The sequence below is a fragment of the Armigeres subalbatus genome, chromosome 1, assembly GCF_024139115.2.
Source record: "Armigeres subalbatus isolate Guangzhou_Male chromosome 1, GZ_Asu_2, whole genome shotgun sequence".
Classification (NCBI taxonomy): domain Eukaryota; kingdom Metazoa; phylum Arthropoda; class Insecta; order Diptera; family Culicidae; genus Armigeres; species Armigeres subalbatus.
This window is the reverse complement of record NC_085139.1, coordinates 228,437,811-228,456,491: the sequence shown is the minus strand read 5'-3', so window position 1 is coordinate 228,456,491 and position 18,681 is coordinate 228,437,811. Positions and strand designations below refer to the sequence as shown.

The 18,681-nt window shown below is 39.2% G+C and overlaps 2 protein-coding genes across 3 annotated transcripts; one reads left to right on the top strand and one right to left on the bottom strand.

The window, feature by feature from the left end:
- Positions 1 to 7,770: 7,770 nt before the first annotated feature.
- LOC134205839 (uncharacterized) lies at positions 7,771 to 12,216 on the top strand. Of its 2 annotated transcripts, none has more exons than XM_062681459.1 (8): positions 7,771 to 7,904; positions 7,964 to 8,693; positions 8,752 to 9,449; positions 9,636 to 10,130; positions 10,230 to 10,592; positions 10,669 to 11,049; positions 11,106 to 11,394; positions 11,461 to 12,216. In XM_062681459.1, exons 3-8 carry the CDS (start codon positions 9,379 to 9,381, stop codon positions 12,121 to 12,123), a joined length of 2,262 nt encoding a protein of 753 aa, XP_062537443.1. In that variant the 5' UTR covers positions 7,771 to 7,904; positions 7,964 to 8,693; positions 8,752 to 9,378; the 3' UTR covers positions 12,124 to 12,216. The 2 variants fall into 2 exon arrangements, with proteins under 2 accessions (XP_062537443.1, XP_062537444.1); XM_062681460.1 differs by having other exon boundaries at positions 7,839 to 7,904; positions 9,566 to 10,130.
- Positions 12,217 to 17,387: 5,171 nt separating this feature from the next.
- LOC134207063 (uncharacterized protein K02A2.6-like) lies at positions 17,388 to 18,667 on the bottom strand. Its single transcript, XM_062682788.1, has 2 exons — positions 18,498 to 18,667; positions 17,388 to 18,078 (listed from the first exon to the last, which is right to left on the bottom strand). Exons 1-2 carry the CDS (start codon positions 18,665 to 18,667, stop codon positions 17,388 to 17,390), a joined length of 861 nt encoding a protein of 286 aa, XP_062538772.1.
- Positions 18,668 to 18,681: the final 14 nt, after the last annotated feature.

Sequence of the window (18,681 nt, the reverse complement as noted above, 5' to 3'; positions counted from 1 at the left end):
ACGGTACCCTCTTTTTGGCGCATAAATTTATACTCCAATGTCAAAATGCTCATATACTATTATAAATTGTGGTGGTATTTGTAAAAATTTGTATTGTTTACCGTTTTTACAAGAGAGAGTGGTGTCGAAAGCACATATTAAATTAAAGATCGCAACGAACAAAAATACACCAAATCCGTAAATATGTAGTGTTTTCACTTTATTCCTTACGCGAAATATGCAGATAAATAATTATGTTGGTAGAAGAAACTCTGTGCTGAGCAGAAACAGTTGTTTCTTGCATTATCAAACTTTGTGCGTTTCAGAACATTCTCACCCACTGCAGTGTTTATTTCTCATAGACTACGGCTTGGTGTTAGTGCCGTCGGCATTCGCTCGATTGGTGGCAACAAAAATTTGACAGCTTAGCACCCGCCTGGGTTCGTCTTATGTGACGTCCGTCCACAAGAAAAAAATACTGAAAGCATTTTAGAAACAACTTGCATTTTAAAAACATTCAAACTGTTAGTAAGGGACATAAATCACTATGTTATTGTGAAAATAGTGTACGAAAAAGATAAACCACAGTAATCGCTAAAATAAAAATGAGACATGTACGTATAGGGGGAGAGGGGGGGGGGTCAATTATTTGTGACAGGTTGTGACAGGAGGGGGAGGAGGGGGTTGAAAATGCCGAAAAACGATGGACGTAATTTTTGAACGATCCCTAGAGCTTTTCGCTGAACTTTTTTATTGTCAAATGCAAGTTTTGACAGTATTATTTATGTATGAGTGAAAAACATGTACAATAGGTCTATCGGGGAAGCAGTCGCAGAAGACAAATGTCATTGTTTTCAACGACAAAACGAAAAGTTTCAATGCAAAAAGCAATACATCATAACTTAAATCTATGGATTTGTGCCAATAGGGCACTGCACGGAAACATTATTTAAAAACTGTCACTTGTCGTATGGGCCTTTTCACGAGACGTTTAAAAACAGCTGATTTTATCGTCAATTGACAGTTCTTCTATGGAAGTGACAGCTTCGGACTTGCAGGCCTGTTCAGCGGTTGTAAACAAGTGCAATCTCGGCAGTGTCACATGAAAAGGCCTATTGAAAACATTTGAAATTGTGATACGCTGGATATGGAACGAATCTTTGCCGGAATCGAGATGAATCCTCGGTGGATTCAAGACAAATCCTGATTTACATTATTTAAAAACTGTCACAATTTGTCATCACATGTTACTGTTCACACTAAATCGAACTGCATAGTTTAAAAGTGTGAAGAATGAGAAGTGTGATCAAAGCTGTTACACATGCAATTCGACAAATATTGACATTTAGAACTGTCAAAACTAAAGTTGTTGTTTGATTGTCTGAAGTAGCAATTTGCTCTAATTTATTTATAATTTCTATCTAAAGCTGATTCCGAAAAAGTATTTTAAAGACAAAATTTTCAAAACGACTTATCTGCTTTTGTAAACAAAGATTCAAACGACGATTTGACGAATCTGATAGCTCTCCCACGCAAACAAACACCATCAACAGGTAGCGGAAACATTCACCTACCTATACTGCCGCTAACCGCAAGTCAGACTTATCTGTATATGGACGCCATATCCAGTTAAGTCTGACTTGCGGTTAGCGGCAGTATAGCTGGTGTTGGTTTGCGTGGAAGAGCTATCAGATCCGCCAAATCGTCGTTCGAATCTTTGTTTACAAAAGCAGATAAGTCGTTTTGATAATTTTATCTTAATTTAGGCTTTGAACCATTCACGCGATTCGTTTAACTTTTAGTTAAAATTTGACAGTTCGATAGTTATTTCTTCGTGGTTAAAAATAACCCTGCCCGGCAGGGTGGCCAGATTATATTTTGATAAATCGGTAGTTTGACTGTAGAAAAATCGGTAGTTATCGGTAGGCCGGAAAAGTATCAAATTATATGAAATGGTATATTGCAGTTTGCGTTGAGTTTGCCAAATGCACGAAGTTGCAGCAAACATGCAAAAGATCTTACATACAGTGTTGCTGATTAATTTATTTTTCAAGAAGATTATGTTATAATCGAAGTCGTAATGTTTTGTCATTCTATTTAAGCAATATATAATGAGCTATTACTCCACATTTAAAATATTGTGATAGAAAGTTATTTTTTTACAGGAAACTATGATAAAACTAATAAATAAAGTGAAAATGTTTGACATACTTCCCCTGAAAAGTAAGTAAAACATGTTAGCACCACTGCTCCGATGTACACATCAAACTAAAACTAACGTGAATCCAATGAATAACACGCCTAAAACAGACGAATCAGCATGAATTTTGACAGCTCGTTCCTGTGCAAGTTGCTTGCAGGTTGTCTGCAATGCTAATTTTATTTGCAAATCGCAATATTAGGCGCATTTAGCATCATGTTGAAAAAAATCATATGAAGTTTTTTAAAGATTTACATTACAATTGAGAAGTTCATTCTTGAGAGCCAGGGTTTATTGTTTGTTGATATGTACACTGAGGAAAATGGACGTATGATTTTCAAATTATGAAAATTTGCCACAAGGAATCGGTATGAATTTCAATATGTTGCCTTATGAATGATGATTTTCATTTAAAAAAAATCAAAGTGTGGCAGACTGGGTTCGAAACATGGACGTCGGGATAGGGAGGCCGGTATGTAGACCACACTCCCATCGACGCTTGACGGGAAGGTAACTGCGTATAAGAAGCACTGTTGGTGGAATAATCAGTCGAAGATTCATAAGGCGCCAATTATGAATTTCGATAGTCCAGTTCGCTGAGTGTACTTCACTATTGTAGCGCGCCCACCAAATCGGAACGCGCGTGTGCGACACGCGACGTGAGACTGATACCCGAATTAATTGTCAGAACGACAGTTGACATTTTTGTTATTAGTTTTGTTGATGAGTCTTGATAGTGAGATTACTGTTCACAATATTATAAGACTCATCTGATTCAAAAAAGCTTATTACACGTTCAAACTGCAAGATGAAATCAATTTAAGATGGCAAATTTGTGAATTCGTGAACAAAACGAATTATTTATTCACTCAGCACTCTTTAGAGAATTGAAATTTTCTGATGAGCATCGACGTCAACATAATTAATCCATTATACGAACACGACAACGTACACGTTAATCAACTTGACCGAAAATTAACCCATTCCATTGAAATGAATAAAAAGAATTATAAATTTGCATTTTTATGCAGGAAATGATTCTTCTTCCTAAATAAAGAGCCAATATAACTTACGTTAAATAACAAAGCAACGATTAATGTGGTTTAATAGGCTGCTGATAGGAGGGTCCGCAAATCAACACATTTTTCCTTTTACATTGAATTGGTATGTTTCTCTTTAGCGTGTAGTCGCGTATGAGAGAGTGGCTTTCCGAAACGCGATCTATTTTTGATTTTCAGGTAAATACCCAATATTAGAAGTAAAATCAGTAGTGATTAAGTTAAGATTAAATCAAATTACCTAACACTTTTCTAATTTGAATCTGAAACTAGCTACAAGAACAGAGTCCAGCAGTGTTCTTTTTATGTTTGAAATCTATTTCAGTATAATTATTACATATGTTGCTGCTCAGAAAAGTTTCACTTTAGTAAAGTGTATTGGTTTGCTTGTCATATAACAATGCATTTGCAAACAAAATTAATCTTTCGATTTATTTGAGATACAAATCCGCAGAACTAAGGAAGCGGTATATGACAGCTTCAAGTATTTGAATTTCAACAGATATTCCTAAAGATGAATCCTTCTGAGAAAATGCACATTTCACAGATTCAAATTCAATGTCGCAGAACAATCTAAATGAATGTTGATTTAACTCTAAGTTTTTCCAAAGTTATTGGCGGACCGGAGCGGAAGAATAGTTGAATACATTTGAATTTGATTGAAAAATACCACACTTAATTGTTTCTACGATTCAAAGAAAAGGCTTCCAATCTTACAGAAATCTCAATATCCATGGTTGGCAATGGCAATTTGATTAAAATTTGAAAAAAAACTAAACTGCAAAAACAAAATCTTGGCGGGCTCCAAACAATCCTAAATTCATGAAATTTAGTGAAAATTTTCATAGAAAAATGCCCATAACATTACTGTTCAAGTTACTGTTAAATGTTGATCAAACCTGAAGATAATTTCAAGTAATAAATGCAGATGATACTCGAACCATCTTTGTCAAGGATGCAGTAATATCCCAGCCTATGACAAGCCCGCTGTTATAATTGAAAAGCAACATGATAAAATAGTACCCGGGACATCCTGGTTACGATCTGGTAAAGAGCTAAACAATACGATGTAAGTAGCCTGGTAATATCACAAGAGAGGCAAAAGATAAAATTATTTAATTCTCTGATCCGGTCTTTATTATTTTTTTTGTAGGTTGGGATATGGATTTAATGCAAAATATCATCACAACAGATAAGACAAAATTAAGGTACATGCGATACGCTGAGATTTTTTTTTTCTGATGTTAGATTGCCTGCTAATTGACTGAAATCATTTAAATCTTTATGATGACGATCGGTTATAAGAAAGATTATGTTGACCGTGCTTTTGTTTGGCGGGTTGAAAATCGGTAGTTCTCGGTAGGAATTTTATAAAATCTTTAGTTTTCGAACTTGCGTCTGTGAATCGGTAGGTGAGTCAAAAATCGGTAGAACTACCGAGAAATCGGTAGGTCTGGCCACCCTGCTGCCCGGATAAAAATGTACTATTGGTTCAATAGTGTAAACAATTGAATTACCATACAATGTACGGTATACAATAGGATACATTGTTTCTTGATGGTTGCACATATTGTATCAACGCTGAGGATACAATACATCAACATATTTCCATATTTCTCTAATATAACAATACTTGCAATTGTTTTTGAAACGTTTCCGTACATAACATTCATATATTGATAACTTTTGAAAGTTTCTTATATAAACTATATAAGAATATTTGCCTCATAGCGCCAAATATGCATTTTTTCCCTTTAAATTGCATTGTTGAACAGTAAAGCTGTCACAACTGAGAAATCAAAATCGTATTGTTTTACTATACAAATACAATACAATCCATTGTATTTTGAACAGTTTTGTTCGGATATTTCAACAATATATTAACCATACACTCTATTGTGTGACGAAAAAAATGTATGGAAAAATCTCAGATTTTGTATAGTTACGATACTTAACAACCCGTACATTCTATTGCGAAAACTTCATTTACATTTGAGTATATGGTTCATAACAATGCATTCTAATGTATTTCTATGGTTTCATTTACAATATAATCTATTACCAATTTAATGTTTTAATAGTATTGTTACAATCAATTGTATTGTTATTCTACTGAATTTTTTTTTTCGGGTGCTCTGGAGCATGGTTAGATTTGACAGTTCGGTAGTTAAACTTTGTTCGCGAGAAAATTGGCGCCAAATCCATTTTGTTCCAAATAACTATCAATCTGTCAGAACTCAAATCAGGGTAAAATTTTTACCACGATGGGAAAAAAAACCATCGAACTGTCAAATTTTAACTAAAAGTTAAACGAATCGTTGGAATAGTTCACAGCCTTAGACGATCCCCACCAGTGCGTAAATAAAGCCAAAATAGCAACCTCTATCATGACGCGAACTCGCACCGGTCGTTGATAAACGGGTTTGGGAAATGTAAACGCGACCTTCGGTGAATAGCGAGTTGGCAAATTTGGCGACCCGCTCCAACCGTTGCCAAACCATCACACGGAAATATAGAGTAACGCATAAATAAAAAATGTGCCGCCTTCTGAAAAATTGTTCGGTTATTCATCATCAAAACCATTGTGATGGAGGTCAGTTTAGTTTGGATTTCAACTGATTGGCGGCGCTAGTGCATATGAAATAACCTGATAGGTTAGATATCTCGAAATCTGGAAATTTTAGAATATTGGCGTCTTCTACAAAGTTGTTCGGGTGGTCAAAACCATCATGATGAAAACAAGTTTAATTTGAAATACAACCGCTTGGCGGCGCTAGTGAATTGGAAATAACCTAAAAGGTTAGATATTTCGATAGTTGAAATCTTAAGAATATTGCCTTCTTCTACAAAGTTGTTCGGATGATTAAAACCATCATGCTTTCGTCATTTTAGTTAATAATACAACCGCTTGGCGGCGCTAGTACATTGAAATAACCTGATAGGTCAAATATCTCGAAATATGTAATTTTAGAATATTGCCGCCATCTACAAAGTTATTCGGGAGGTCAAAACCATTATGACCAACGCAGGTTTAGATTAAGATATAACCGCTTGGTGGCGCTAGTGTATAAGAAATAACCTGCTAGGTTAGATATTTCGAAAACTGAAATTTTTAGAATATTGCCGTTTTCCACAAAGTTGTTCGGGTGGTGAAAACCGTCATGATGCAAGTTTAGTTTTAAACACAATCGCTTAGCGGCGCTAGTGTATAAGAAATAAACTGATAGGTTAAATATCTCAAAATCTGGAATTTTCAGAATATTGCCGTATTCTACTAAGTTACTTGCCATAAGACGAGTTCGTACAATTCCATTTAATTCCACCACTTGGTTGTACCTTTGACAGATACTTATTTCGACTTCTACAGTAAGGCCATCTTCAGTATCTCGTACTTGACTTGATTCGATTCAACTCGAGCGCCAACGAGTATTGCGGTTTCAAACTAAACTTCTGGGTTTGACTACCCTTTTAAATCTTACATAATAACCAACCTAACAGATAATTTGGATAACTTTGTAGAAGATGGCCACTTTCTAACTCTAACGGATTTAGAAATATTTAACCTAACAGGTTATTTCTCATACACTAGCGCCGCTATGCGTATGAATTCCAAACTAAACTAGTCTCCATCATGATTGTTATGGCTACCCGAACAACTTTGTAGAAGACAAAATCTTTCTAAGTCTTATAGATCTCGAGATATCCACCTTACTAAAGCCTGTCCACGTTAAATTTCGGACACTGTGACAATGTCCAATTGATTTGTAACCATTTTATCACTTTGGGGAAGAATGAAAACACGTTGAACGAATCAGATAAAGCGGAGAGATTGAGCTGTCATGTAAATTGATCTTCTCAGTGGTTTGTGAAAATTTTAAAAAATCGCATTGGATGATGGGTGTCCGAAATTTAACGTGGACAGGCTTTAAATTATTGCATATAAGCTAGCGCCACCTAGCAGATGTGTGTCTAGCTAATCTGATAATCACAAAATGCATTACGTACATATTTATATTACAAAAGTTGGAGCGCGCTCTAAAAGATTTGAAAATAAATAATAATTTTTTCCTGATTTTATTTATTTCCGGTGCGAAGCATGATTGCACTTCAACAACCTTGATAGAAACAACCGGTGCGAGAACAAGTGCATAAATAAAATATGAACGCATTTCGTTCCTATACTAGACACTCATTTGGATACACATCGGTGGGGATCGTCTTAATAATTTACTTTATGAATTGAAATCACGATAATAAAGTATTAAAGCACTTTATTTCGCCTTTTGGGATTTATAGAGCTATTACAGAGCCAATATAAGGCTTGTTAGCTATGTGATAGCGCTATAGTCGCATGTACGACTTATTTATTTAAATATTTACAGTTTACCATGGGTAATTATGAAACATACCGATTTTTATTCCAGTTGTAGCTACCGATAATTTTAAACACGGTCTGGCCACTCTATGCAAAAACGCGCATTATTTATTTTTATTCATTGCCGTCTGCAGACGTCGCGACGATGCTAAACAAATTGTCAGAAGTTGTTTATTTATAGGAGTTTTGCGATTTTTCACCATTAATTATTATTTTTTTAATTTAGGATATACCCAGAAATATTGAGATTAGTTAAAATCTTGTTATGAACATTTGCACACCAACATGCAAGGTAATATTAGGGCAAGAAAATTTTCTGAAACCGAATAATCACTGAACATATTTTAACAGCGAAAGTGAAATCCACGAACAACCTGGAGCCGCGATGTCGTCTGTGTCTGCGGTGGTTTGGAAAGGACAATACGCGGCTCGTGGATATCTGCGCCGAAAGCCTTTCCAACAGTATACGAGATTGCGTGGGCGTGTTTGTTTCCCCGGAGGATAGCATTCGTACGATTTGCATCAATTGCAAACAAACTGTTAACTTGATGGCTGACTTCCGGGCGCTGTGCCGCCAAGCGGATGAAATCTACGAATCAGTGCGGATTTGCTCTGGAGACGACTGGAGGTGGGAACGCTACAAGGATCATGTAGATGAGCTACGAATGCTGACGTGTCAACATGGACGAGTTGTTAACGATCATTGGATAGCTTATAAAACTGACCTTGGGGAACCCTTCGAGAGATTGGATTCCAATGAGTTTGCTTTTGTTGCCTTGGGGGAAATAAAGGAGGAACCAGAAGCATCTAACACATCAAATTGGGAGCCTGTGTCAATGGAATTCAAGGTGGAACAGGCTTTTGAACCCCAAAATCCGATTACGGATGAGGATGCCGATGATGACTACTTAGATGAAACTGAACAAACCACTTCCACAAAGCTGCACGGAAGACGAAAGAAAAACTCCAAACGCAAGTCCAAAAAATCGGTTAGTTGTTTTCTAAAAGAGGAAAACGAGAGGATGCAATTGGCCAAGTTTGTGCAGAATTATGAATTTCTTTGGAACCGCAAGGATAAATCGTAAGTTGACTGAAGTCGTCGCACCCATACCTAACTACCCAATTTATTTTTTTTGTAGATACAGCTGTAAAACCAAATCAAACAAAGCATGGGACACCATTGCAATGAAGATGAAAAAGAGCCCAAATGAGGTGAAATATGCGTGGAAATGTTTGCGAGATTTGTACCGAAACCGAATAAAACGCGTCATTCGCGGTGAGCTGCACAATGGCGATGCCCTTTTGGAGGAACCAATCTTTAAGCTGCTCCACGTGATGTGTGCCGATAATATGAAAATTGGTTCAGGTCGGGCGGATGAAGCGAAAAGCCTAATCCAGCAGGATACGGAAACGAACGACGTGATGGATGCGAATGCGTCTTCTTTCAATGAGAATGAACCTTTGGAGGATGCAGAGATAGATACTGAAATTGTGATTGAGGTCAAGGAGGAGTTATACCTTGCAAATGATGAATTGCCTTTTGCTTTAGCGCAGGAAGTGCTGGAGCATATGAGCAAAAACTCACTAAATGTTCTGAGCTCTGATAGTTTTTGGAATGAAACAGAGAAAAAACTGCGAATGAATTCCGCCACAGCAAAAACACTCTGGAAAGTGATGAAAAAAATTACCTGGCTGACAGAGCTGACGTAGATTCAGCTGGACTGACGACACGTCTCCGATTACAGAGTAACAAACTATTCAATCTAATGAATCAGATTGTTCCCGTTTTAGAAGAACTTGAACCGTCTGTGGAAGATGCACAAAACGTAAACGATAGGTGGGTGTACCATTTTGCTTCTTATCATTCATATTTGTTTATCTTTTCAATTTTAACTATACGGTTTTTGTTAACTATACGGTTTTTGTTTATTTGAAAAAAAAAATATCTTGCAGATATTTATTTTGCTTCTTCATGTTGAGGTGAGAACATCTTAAAAACGAATCTTTATCTCTATTACATTAGGGAAAAGTTACCCATTGAACTGAAAATTTCTATCGCCGAGGAGATTAAAAAATATCCAGAAATTTGGGACACATCGTTGGCCAGTTCGATGCACATGATTGAAACAATGTGGACGGACATAGCCCGCAAGTTTCAAATGGAAGCAGATGCAATTCGGTATCACTGGCGATCGCTGAAGGACTTGTATCGAGTTCATTGCAATCAAGAAAAAGAAGGATCAACCCGACAAGACATTTCGGATGGGAAGTATGACAAATTGATTGAGATATTACGATGTATGCAAGGTCGAAACGGAGATCAAAGCAGTGGAAGCGAGGAAGCTGATAGAGATAATGACGAAGACTTGCAAACAAGTGCTGAAGGTGAAACAATCGAGGTGAAAGATAAGCGAGGTAAATCTGCGACAGGTTTAATATTGAGTAGTATTGAGCAGAAAATGACATTGGCCCAGTTGGTACACGAATACGAACACCTGTGGGACAAGGAACATGCAGAGTAAGTACCAATCTGTAAGACAACTGTAGAAATTATTCCGACTTGAGATCTGTTATGTATAATATTGCCAGAATATAATACAATATAAAATATTTGCAGCTACAACAACATCGTACTTAAGGATCGAACATGGGATGCAATAGCCGCGTCTATGAATGTTACTCGAGACGAGTTAAAATATACCTGGAAGTGTTTACGGGACTCGTATCGCTATCGTCTAAAACGTGTCATCAAGGGAACTTTGGAGAGCAAAAGTTCGATTTTGCAAGATCCACTCTTCAGGTTGTTGGATGAAATGTGTGCAGAGAACATGAAATTTAGATCACGTTCGATAATGGTAAAAAAATCTGAAGACTCAGCCGAGTACGAAGAAATTCTTATCAACTTCAATGAAGACGATAAGCAGAAACTAATCGCAATAGTTGAGCAACATTGCAACATTTGGAATTCAAATCATTTGGAGTTAGTAATTTTTGAGCAAAACGCAAGCAATCACTTTCATAACTTCATAAGCACATAACATTGTCTTTATTTCTAGATATTATAATTTAACTAAACGAGACCTTACATGGAACACAATCGCGGAGCAAATGAGGCTCCCGAAGCCCGAGGTAAAGACACTGTGGAACAATTTGAGGAACCTCTACCGTTCTCGGACTTCGCGTCTATCAAAAGGTATAATAGATGAGAAAAGTCCTCTGCTGTGCGATCCCATCTACGTGAAGTTACAGGCCATGTTCAATGACAGTGAACGGTTGAAAATGGTCCCCGAAAAGAAAGCCAGTGGTTGGTACAAAGCTACTAAACCGATGGATCTCACCGCGGTCGAATCGGGACCATTTACCACTCTGGAGGATAAAATCAAACTCGTGCAGGAAGTAATGCGGCACGAATTGCTGTGGAACAGCAACCATGTCGAGTAAGTACAATGTCTAAATAATTAAATACCAGTATTGTGCAATGACCTTCCTTCAGTTACCACAGAAAGTTGGATAAGCGTGGCGCTGCCTGGAAACAGGTTGCTGCCAAATTAGGAAACTGCACAGTGGATGAAGTCAAAGTCGTATGGCGCCGATTGCGGGACATGCACCGGAAATGTGAAGCACATGGTGTCTACCGAAATACCATACCGAACAGCAGGCACGGCGATACCAACGTAAAAGACTCTTTGTATGAAATGTTTTCCATAATGGCGAAGGTCGACGGTGATACTGCAAATTCGGCTGTTGAAGGCGTGACTATTCAAAAACGGCCCCGGGGAGAGGTAAATAATGATATTGTGGGCATTCAATTTGTTATGATAGGGTTATTTTTTTCACGTTTTTTTCAGGGCGCTTTGACACCTACCGGAAAGCGCAAGCTTCGCTTTAAGCGGAACAAGTTTGCCGATGAAGAAGGATGCATCAAGCGTAACAGAGCGAGTGGCACCAGTTACGAAAAGATTTGCGAACAATGCGGAAAACATGTGCCACGGTCTATGTTCGAGGATCACATGAACCTACACAATGGCTTGAGGCCACACGCCTGTTCATTTGAAGGATGTGAAAAGCGATACAGCACCAGAATAACGCGCAACCGTCACGAGGAGTTGATTCACCGCGCCGACTGCTTCAAATACCAATGCGATCAGTGCGATAGAAAATTCCCGCACCGTAGTGCCTTCGAACGGCACTACGCGATCAAGCACAAGAGTCATCAGGTCCCGTGCCCAATTTGTGGCAAGCTCTTGAAGCACAAATCTCTTTTGCAGGGTCACGTACGGCTACATTCCGGTCGCTTTCCATGCCCTGTTTGCGGCAAAGTACTGATGAAGAAATACTCTTTGAGTATGCACTTGCGAGCGCACACCAACGAGAAACCCTTTTCCTGCAAATTTTGTGATAAGCGCTTCTTTTGGAAGGTACAGTTCAAGACGCACCTGGAAAAGGCGCATGACATATCGTGGGAAGAGTTTCTGGAAAACTACGGTGAAAGTAATAGCAGTCAGACATGATTTGCGATCACATACTATTTATGTTTATAAAATAATGAAGCTTTGAAATAATTTATAACTTTTATTATATAAAAAGTATCTATTATTTACATACATACAACTTGTAATTATTAGGCCGGTCCGAAATTCTTTGCATATATATAAGAAACTCTTCTGAAATTCCACGGAAAATTATTCACAAGAAGAGAAAGAGTCATTTGGCCAAGTCTTTTGGTGGTTTGGCCAAAATGGTATTTTGGAAGAAAGGCCCATTTGGACGAACGGATTAAACGGCCGAAAATGTCATTCGTTGAACGGGTAATATGACAAAAATGTCGATCCATTCAGCCAAATGGTCTTTTCTGCAAAACGACTGAACGACTAAACGACATTTTCGGCCGTAGGTTCATTAAGGCCAAATGACATTTTCAGCCAAGTGGCCTTTGCTGTCGAGCGACCATTTCGGCTTAATGGCATTTTCGGCCAAATGACCGGCTAGATACGTTTCGCATAATAGTTTGCTCGGCAAATGACGCATTCGGCCAAACGAGTTTCAAGCTTGTGTCCTTTGGTCAAATGATTTCCGACCAAACGGCTCTTTCTGTCGATTGGCCGAAAGTCATTGGTGGAAAGCAGAGCCGTAGCGTGGACGCCCTTGGCGAAAACCATGATTCGGCGCTCCTCTCTTACAGATTAAAATAAAAAAAAATTAACATTGACAGGCAATGTGAAATTCACCAAAAGTAAGATAAGAAAGTCAAGTGGTATAAAGGTGCCTTAAATATCAATCAAGACAGCGAAGAGAACAAGAACCTTAAGTTTATCTGGTTTGCCCAATGTGCTCCTGTTATATTTTCAATTTATTGATACTTTTTTGATTATTTCACAAATTATGTAAAGGACATTCCAGATCCGTGATGGAAGTTCATTAGAAATGGTGAGGTTTTTTTTAAACCTTCGCACTGCTGGATATAGTTGGTTCGATGAAATCTGAAATGCGTCATGATCGGAATCGTTAAGGAAAATCCAATTCTGAAGTGGGTCTAACGGTGCGGTGGTTTGAAACCACTTCTGAACCTAACTGCTGTACCCGCAACCAAGGAAATGTAATGAGCATTACTGGACAAAACGATTTATTTCAACTGACTTGGTTAGTGGTCGGCTAACTAATCTTCTTCTTCTATATAATAAAAATGAAATGGTCTGTGTTCGTATCCGCATAACTCGAAAACGACTGGATGGATTTTATGCATACCTTCAGCAGTTACATTCGTTATAGTTTCCGACAGGTTTATATGATATTTCCTCAGTCAAAAATCATTAGTATAGTTGAGTAAATCGTGAAATACTAAAATAAAGATTCGTATGGGGATTTTCCACGGGCAGTTCACAACGCGCATTTTCGCCTACTATGCAGGACAACGTCTGCCGGGTCGACTTGACAAATAAATAAAATTATATGGAAATGCTAACATCATCTTCCAAACTTAGACGTACATGTTCATGATAGAATTAGAGGCGAAAGTATAGAATTGATATTTCCGTTAGGATACGGCAGGCATGAAGAATGTTTTTTTAGGAGTCGATTTGAAAGCGAGCGGAGGGCAATATTTGTGATGGCACATATCACACGACCTTCCTTCTGCCAAGCTCCCGTATGAAGGGGGAGGGAAGAATATCAGTGTGGAAGCTGGTATATCTCCACTGGCAAAAGGAAGGTGGTTTGACTTGCTCATATGCCATCGCGTGCGGAAGGATTTTCTATCGACGAGTACTGTCTCAAAATTTCTAATATGACATCAGCATTTAGTCGAATAGGATTTTTATTGCACAGTTCTGGTTTCTCATTGCGTCCGTCTCGTCACAACCAACTTGGCTGCCTCGGAGAGAACAAAGCAGAGAAAGGCACTGCTGCTGTACCGTCGACCAATAACAGCTGAATTGATGGATGCCCTTACCAAGGCAGCTGCTGTATCTTCTGTTCTGGAATATCAGAAAAGTAGCAGGGACGCATTTGGTTGACATGCGCTCTTACCAGCTACTGTCTTCCATTAATTTCCCGAGATATGATATAGTGTACGGAACCTTTTCGTTTGATGACTCGACCGGGCATCCAGGACTTGGTGTTCCGGGAATACTGTTGGACATATACCAGATCGTCTTCTTCAAAGTTTCTTTTAACTAAGGTACCCCGGGGCAAGTGAAAATACGGGGTAAGTGGGTACTATGGCTGCCGATGAATCGATGAACGTTTTTAATGGTAACAATGTCCTAGAAAGATGAAGCAGGACTATCAACGAATCCACCCGACACAAAAATATTTGGAATCAAAACCATTTGAGGCACCATACTAATGCTATTGCTTGATCATGACTTTAAACTACCGGGAAAAGCTAATACTTTTATTTTGATTCAATGGATTTCCAACAGAATAGTCGTTTCTAAATTTTTCTTTGATGTGGAAGGCGAATAGTTTGAGTAATTGAATGATTGTGTAACATCGAAAACGATTTAAAATTTTTAATTGAAGCCAAAATTTGCAATTTTCTCTTGCCCTTGAGTTTTAACATACATGGGGCAAGTGGGACATATTTGAACAACAGTTTTGATAGAACAATTTTAACTGATTTTAGATCTTTGTCTAGTGAAAAATCACTCCGACATTCATATATCATACGGATCTGAATCAGATGCAGTTTGATATCGTTGGTTTCGTTGTTAAAAAGTACTGAACAGTTCATTAAAGAATGTGTATTTTACATTCTAAAAATTATCTCCCGAATAAAAAGAGCAATCGTTATGACTATACGATATTTTGCGTTTACAGTGCAAATAATTAATTTATTCTACAATAGGTCAGCAGGTTTTGTTTTGTGTTTTGTTATTTTCAAACTTTGCATCAGATTTAGAGATTTTCAGATAAATAAAGTGCTTAACACATTAATTGGTAATTTCGTTCTATTACAAATTTAGAACACTGTGCAGTGCGCATTGCCTGAATAAAAACGTTTCTTTTGAAGTACTGATTTATGTAATAATTCGTGTTCTAAACAGAGAAATATTAATTCGAATGGTGAATAAAGATTTGCTTATCCTTTCCACCTGAAACATTTGGTACAAAAGTAAGCTAATGGAAAGCAAGACAAGAGACAATTAAACAGTAAGTCGGCTGTTGTCTTGTTTTCATTACAACATTGTAACATTATAAGCAACAAGAAAGCTAAAACACAAGTCCAACAAGCAACCAACCTCCATCCATGATCTAAAAATACTACGACTCATAAATAAATATGAATATTATATATTCCTTTAATTAGTTTCGTTCGATAGTATAAAGCAGAATAGGTCCCACTTGCCCCATTTGAAGGGGTAAGTGGGTCCTACAGGTGAATTTATTTCTTTCACTACCAATATTTTTTGTAATTGAATAAATGGCTTCCAACACGTCTACACTTCCACAAAGGAAGTATATAATGATGTATCCGTGGTTAATGTTCTGTAAAACCCTGTTTTCTAAGTATGCGTTAACAATTTTGCTTAACTAGCGTTTTTTTAGGTCCCACTTGCCCCGGGGTACCTTACTCCATGCCGACGATTAAACTGCTCATTTTCCTTGTAGTTCGTTTCAGCCGGAGTAGCAGCAGGAACGGGTTTTCTTAAAAGTTCCAACGTGGTGCGCACGTGTCTTCCGAGAAACGCTTCTGCAGGAGACGTCGATTTCGGTGTATTTTGATTGAGTGGAGTGATACACTGAAAGGAATGTCTGCAAATGCTCTAATCTAGGTGAGCCTTCCTCCTTACCTAGCTTTTTGAGGCCACGCTTGAGGGAATCGACGAAACGTTCTGCTTGGCCGTTGGACCCCATCCACACAGTACGGATATGGGTGATACCATTTTCACAGCTGAACATCTGAAACTGCTTGCTGGTGAATTGCTTGCCATTATCCGAAACCAAATATCAGGATTACCGAAACGGGAAAATGTCTCGCAGCATATCCAAAGTTGTAGGTAAATCTTTTGATGGATCGAGTGCGGAAAATTTCAGACCATTTGGAGTAAGCATCAATGATGACGGAATAGTAGTACCCATCAATTGGGCCAGCAAAATCAATATGTACACGTTGCCATGCCCTGATTGCGAAAAGGCACGATTCCAATACTGTTTTCTTCGGAGACTTTGCTGCTTCAGAACACGCTGTGCACTGACGAACAAATCTAGCAAAATGGACGTCGATATGTGGCCAGTAGATGTAACTGCGGGCCAGAGCTTTCATGCGGTCAATTCCTGGTGTCCACGATGAAGTTGACGAATAATACGCTTGTAGAACTTGAAGGGTATGACGATTCGATCGCCGAACATAACACAGTCGTCGACGACTTGAAGTCCTAAGCGCCAATGCTAACTTTTTCTACTTGCCCGAAGTTCATTTCAGCGAGCGAGAGGCATGAGCAGGTTATCTAGAGGAACCCTTAATTGCTTCATCTGCTTGACCGGAGCTGCTTGACATTTTATTTATTATCAGACTAAGGCCGAAGTGGCCTGTGCTGCACATAAAAGTCTTCTCCATTCAGCTCGGTCCATGGCTGCACTTCGCCAACCACGCAGTCTGCGGAGGGTCCGCAAATCGTCCTCCACCTGATCGATCCACCTTGCCCGCTGTGCACCTCGCCTTCTTATTCCCGTCGGCTGCTTGACATTAGTGCTGTCCAATGAGAGCTTGAAGTAGCTCGAATTTTCTCCCTGTCCTGCTCATCCCCATTTGTTGACAAAAAAGAACGAGCAGGACGGGAACAACTTCGAGCTACTTCGAGCTGTTCATTGGACAGCATTATTGTTCGGAGGCTGCATCTTGGAAATGGCTTCCGGTTTTGCAGGATCAGGTCGAATACCATCCTTGTCTACAATATGTCCGAGGAACTCAATTCGCAACTCAATTTGCGAAAAACATACTCACGCACACGTTCAAGGACAGCGTAAAGCTTGCGATCGTGTGCCTCTTTGGTGCGACCAGCGATAAAGATGTCCAAATACGACTTGACGAATGCCAGTCACCATGCTGTCGATGATGCGCTGGAAAGCGTCTGGTGCCGACTTAACTCCATGGGGCAGTCTTCTTCTTCTTCTTCTTGTCAATTGTACTGAAACAAGCCACGGTGAGTGTTGACCGTGAGCAGCTTTCGTGAATCCTCCTCGACCTCGACCTGCAAGTATGCGTCAGCCTCCTATTCCGCAAAGAGGTCATCGGGATGAGGCAGTGGATGATGATCACATTCCAATGCATTGTTCAATCTCGTTGAATAGTCACCACACACATGAACCGATATGTTGTCTGCCTTTCGAGTTCTTCGTCTACCTTGGGAAGTGCAGCGTACGCCACTGGTCGTTTTGGGCAGTAGGTAGGACATGCCTCGCGCTTCAGGTACAGCTTCACTTGCGCTTTGGTGCATCTACCCAATGTGGTTTGAAATACCTCGGGGAAATGATTCTTAAGCTGACTAACGTATTGTTCCGGACGATGATGAACAGTGTTGACCAAACTGCTAATAGGCACAGACCACAGATCGAACAGATCCATGGTTTCGATTCCAAGAACGTTGAGTTCGTCGCTATCCGAGATAAAAATGCGACCGGCTTTGGTCACGTCCCTGATGGTGATTTCTGTTTGGAACTCGGCAAGAAGATTGAGGTTGCCACCAGAAGCAGTGACCGCAGATTCCTCCGTCGGTTGTGTGGGCGGCTGTCCAATGCAGATCCACATATCTTTAGAGATAATGGTGATGTCAGATGCTGAATCGTGCTGGAGCTTCACTGCTATTCCGTTGAGCTTAACCGGGATGAACTTCCGCTTGGTTCCGACGTTGTGGACCATATGGATACTCCTAGTCTTCACATTCTTTTTGGGTTTCGCTGACTTGATTGATTCTGATGGTATTAGCTTTTTGTTGGAACAATATCCTTCTTTGTGTCCTTGTTGCCTGTGTGGCAATCAAACAGTACTTGACGTTTACTACATAAATCATATATTCAATGGCTTTGAAACCATCGAAGTAGGCCTAATGTGAACCACAACTTAGCAATCAATCATCACACCATCAGCAATCAAAGCAATCGGGGAATGGGTCGTCCAACACATTCAGTGAACATACAGTGCGATAAGGTGTTTCAAGTGACTTCCGCTTGCCAACAGTCAGGATAAACTCCACAGTTGGTATGTGAAACGAACGGACACTCACGAACGTAGTGCTGGTCACCACATTTTCAGCATGGCATTTTTGCAACTATGAAATTCTTCCTACAACGCTTGTGGCGTGCTTCTTTGTTTTCCACCATCAGTGTATCCTGTTTGAGGTTGGCCACACGGTGACATTCTTCCACGAGATTCTCCAGGGTTAACTTGCTTGCGATTTCTCCTAGTTCGTTGACTGCGGTTTCGTCGGCTTCCAGCTTCGAGATCAATCGTGATCGAATGTGTGGCGATTGAAGTCCACAGACGAAACTAAGCGCTTTGAATTGATCCGGGGTGACCTTCGAAAGTTGAAACGCTTCACAGTGTTTGTTCACCATGGCAGCATACGAAG

Coding starts and splice junctions, on each gene's coding strand:
- LOC134205839 (XM_062681459.1), top strand. CDS start 9,379: ATGAATCAGATTGTTCCCGTTTTAGAAGAACTTGAACCGTCTGTGGAA. Junction 10,593..10,668: donor TGGAATTCAAATCATTTGGA/GTTAGTAATTTT, acceptor CTTTATTTCTAG/ATATTATAATTTAACTAAAC. Junction 11,395..11,460: donor AAAAACGGCCCCGGGGAGAG/GTAAATAATGAT, acceptor CGTTTTTTTCAG/GGCGCTTTGACACCTACCGG.
- LOC134207063 (XM_062682788.1), bottom strand. CDS start 18,667: ATGGTGAACAAACACTGTGAAGCGTTTCAACTTTCGAAGGTCACCCCG. Junction 18,079..18,497: donor CTAGGAGAAATCGCAAGCAA/GTTAACCCTGGA, acceptor ATTGCCACACAG/GCAACAAGGACACAAAGAAG.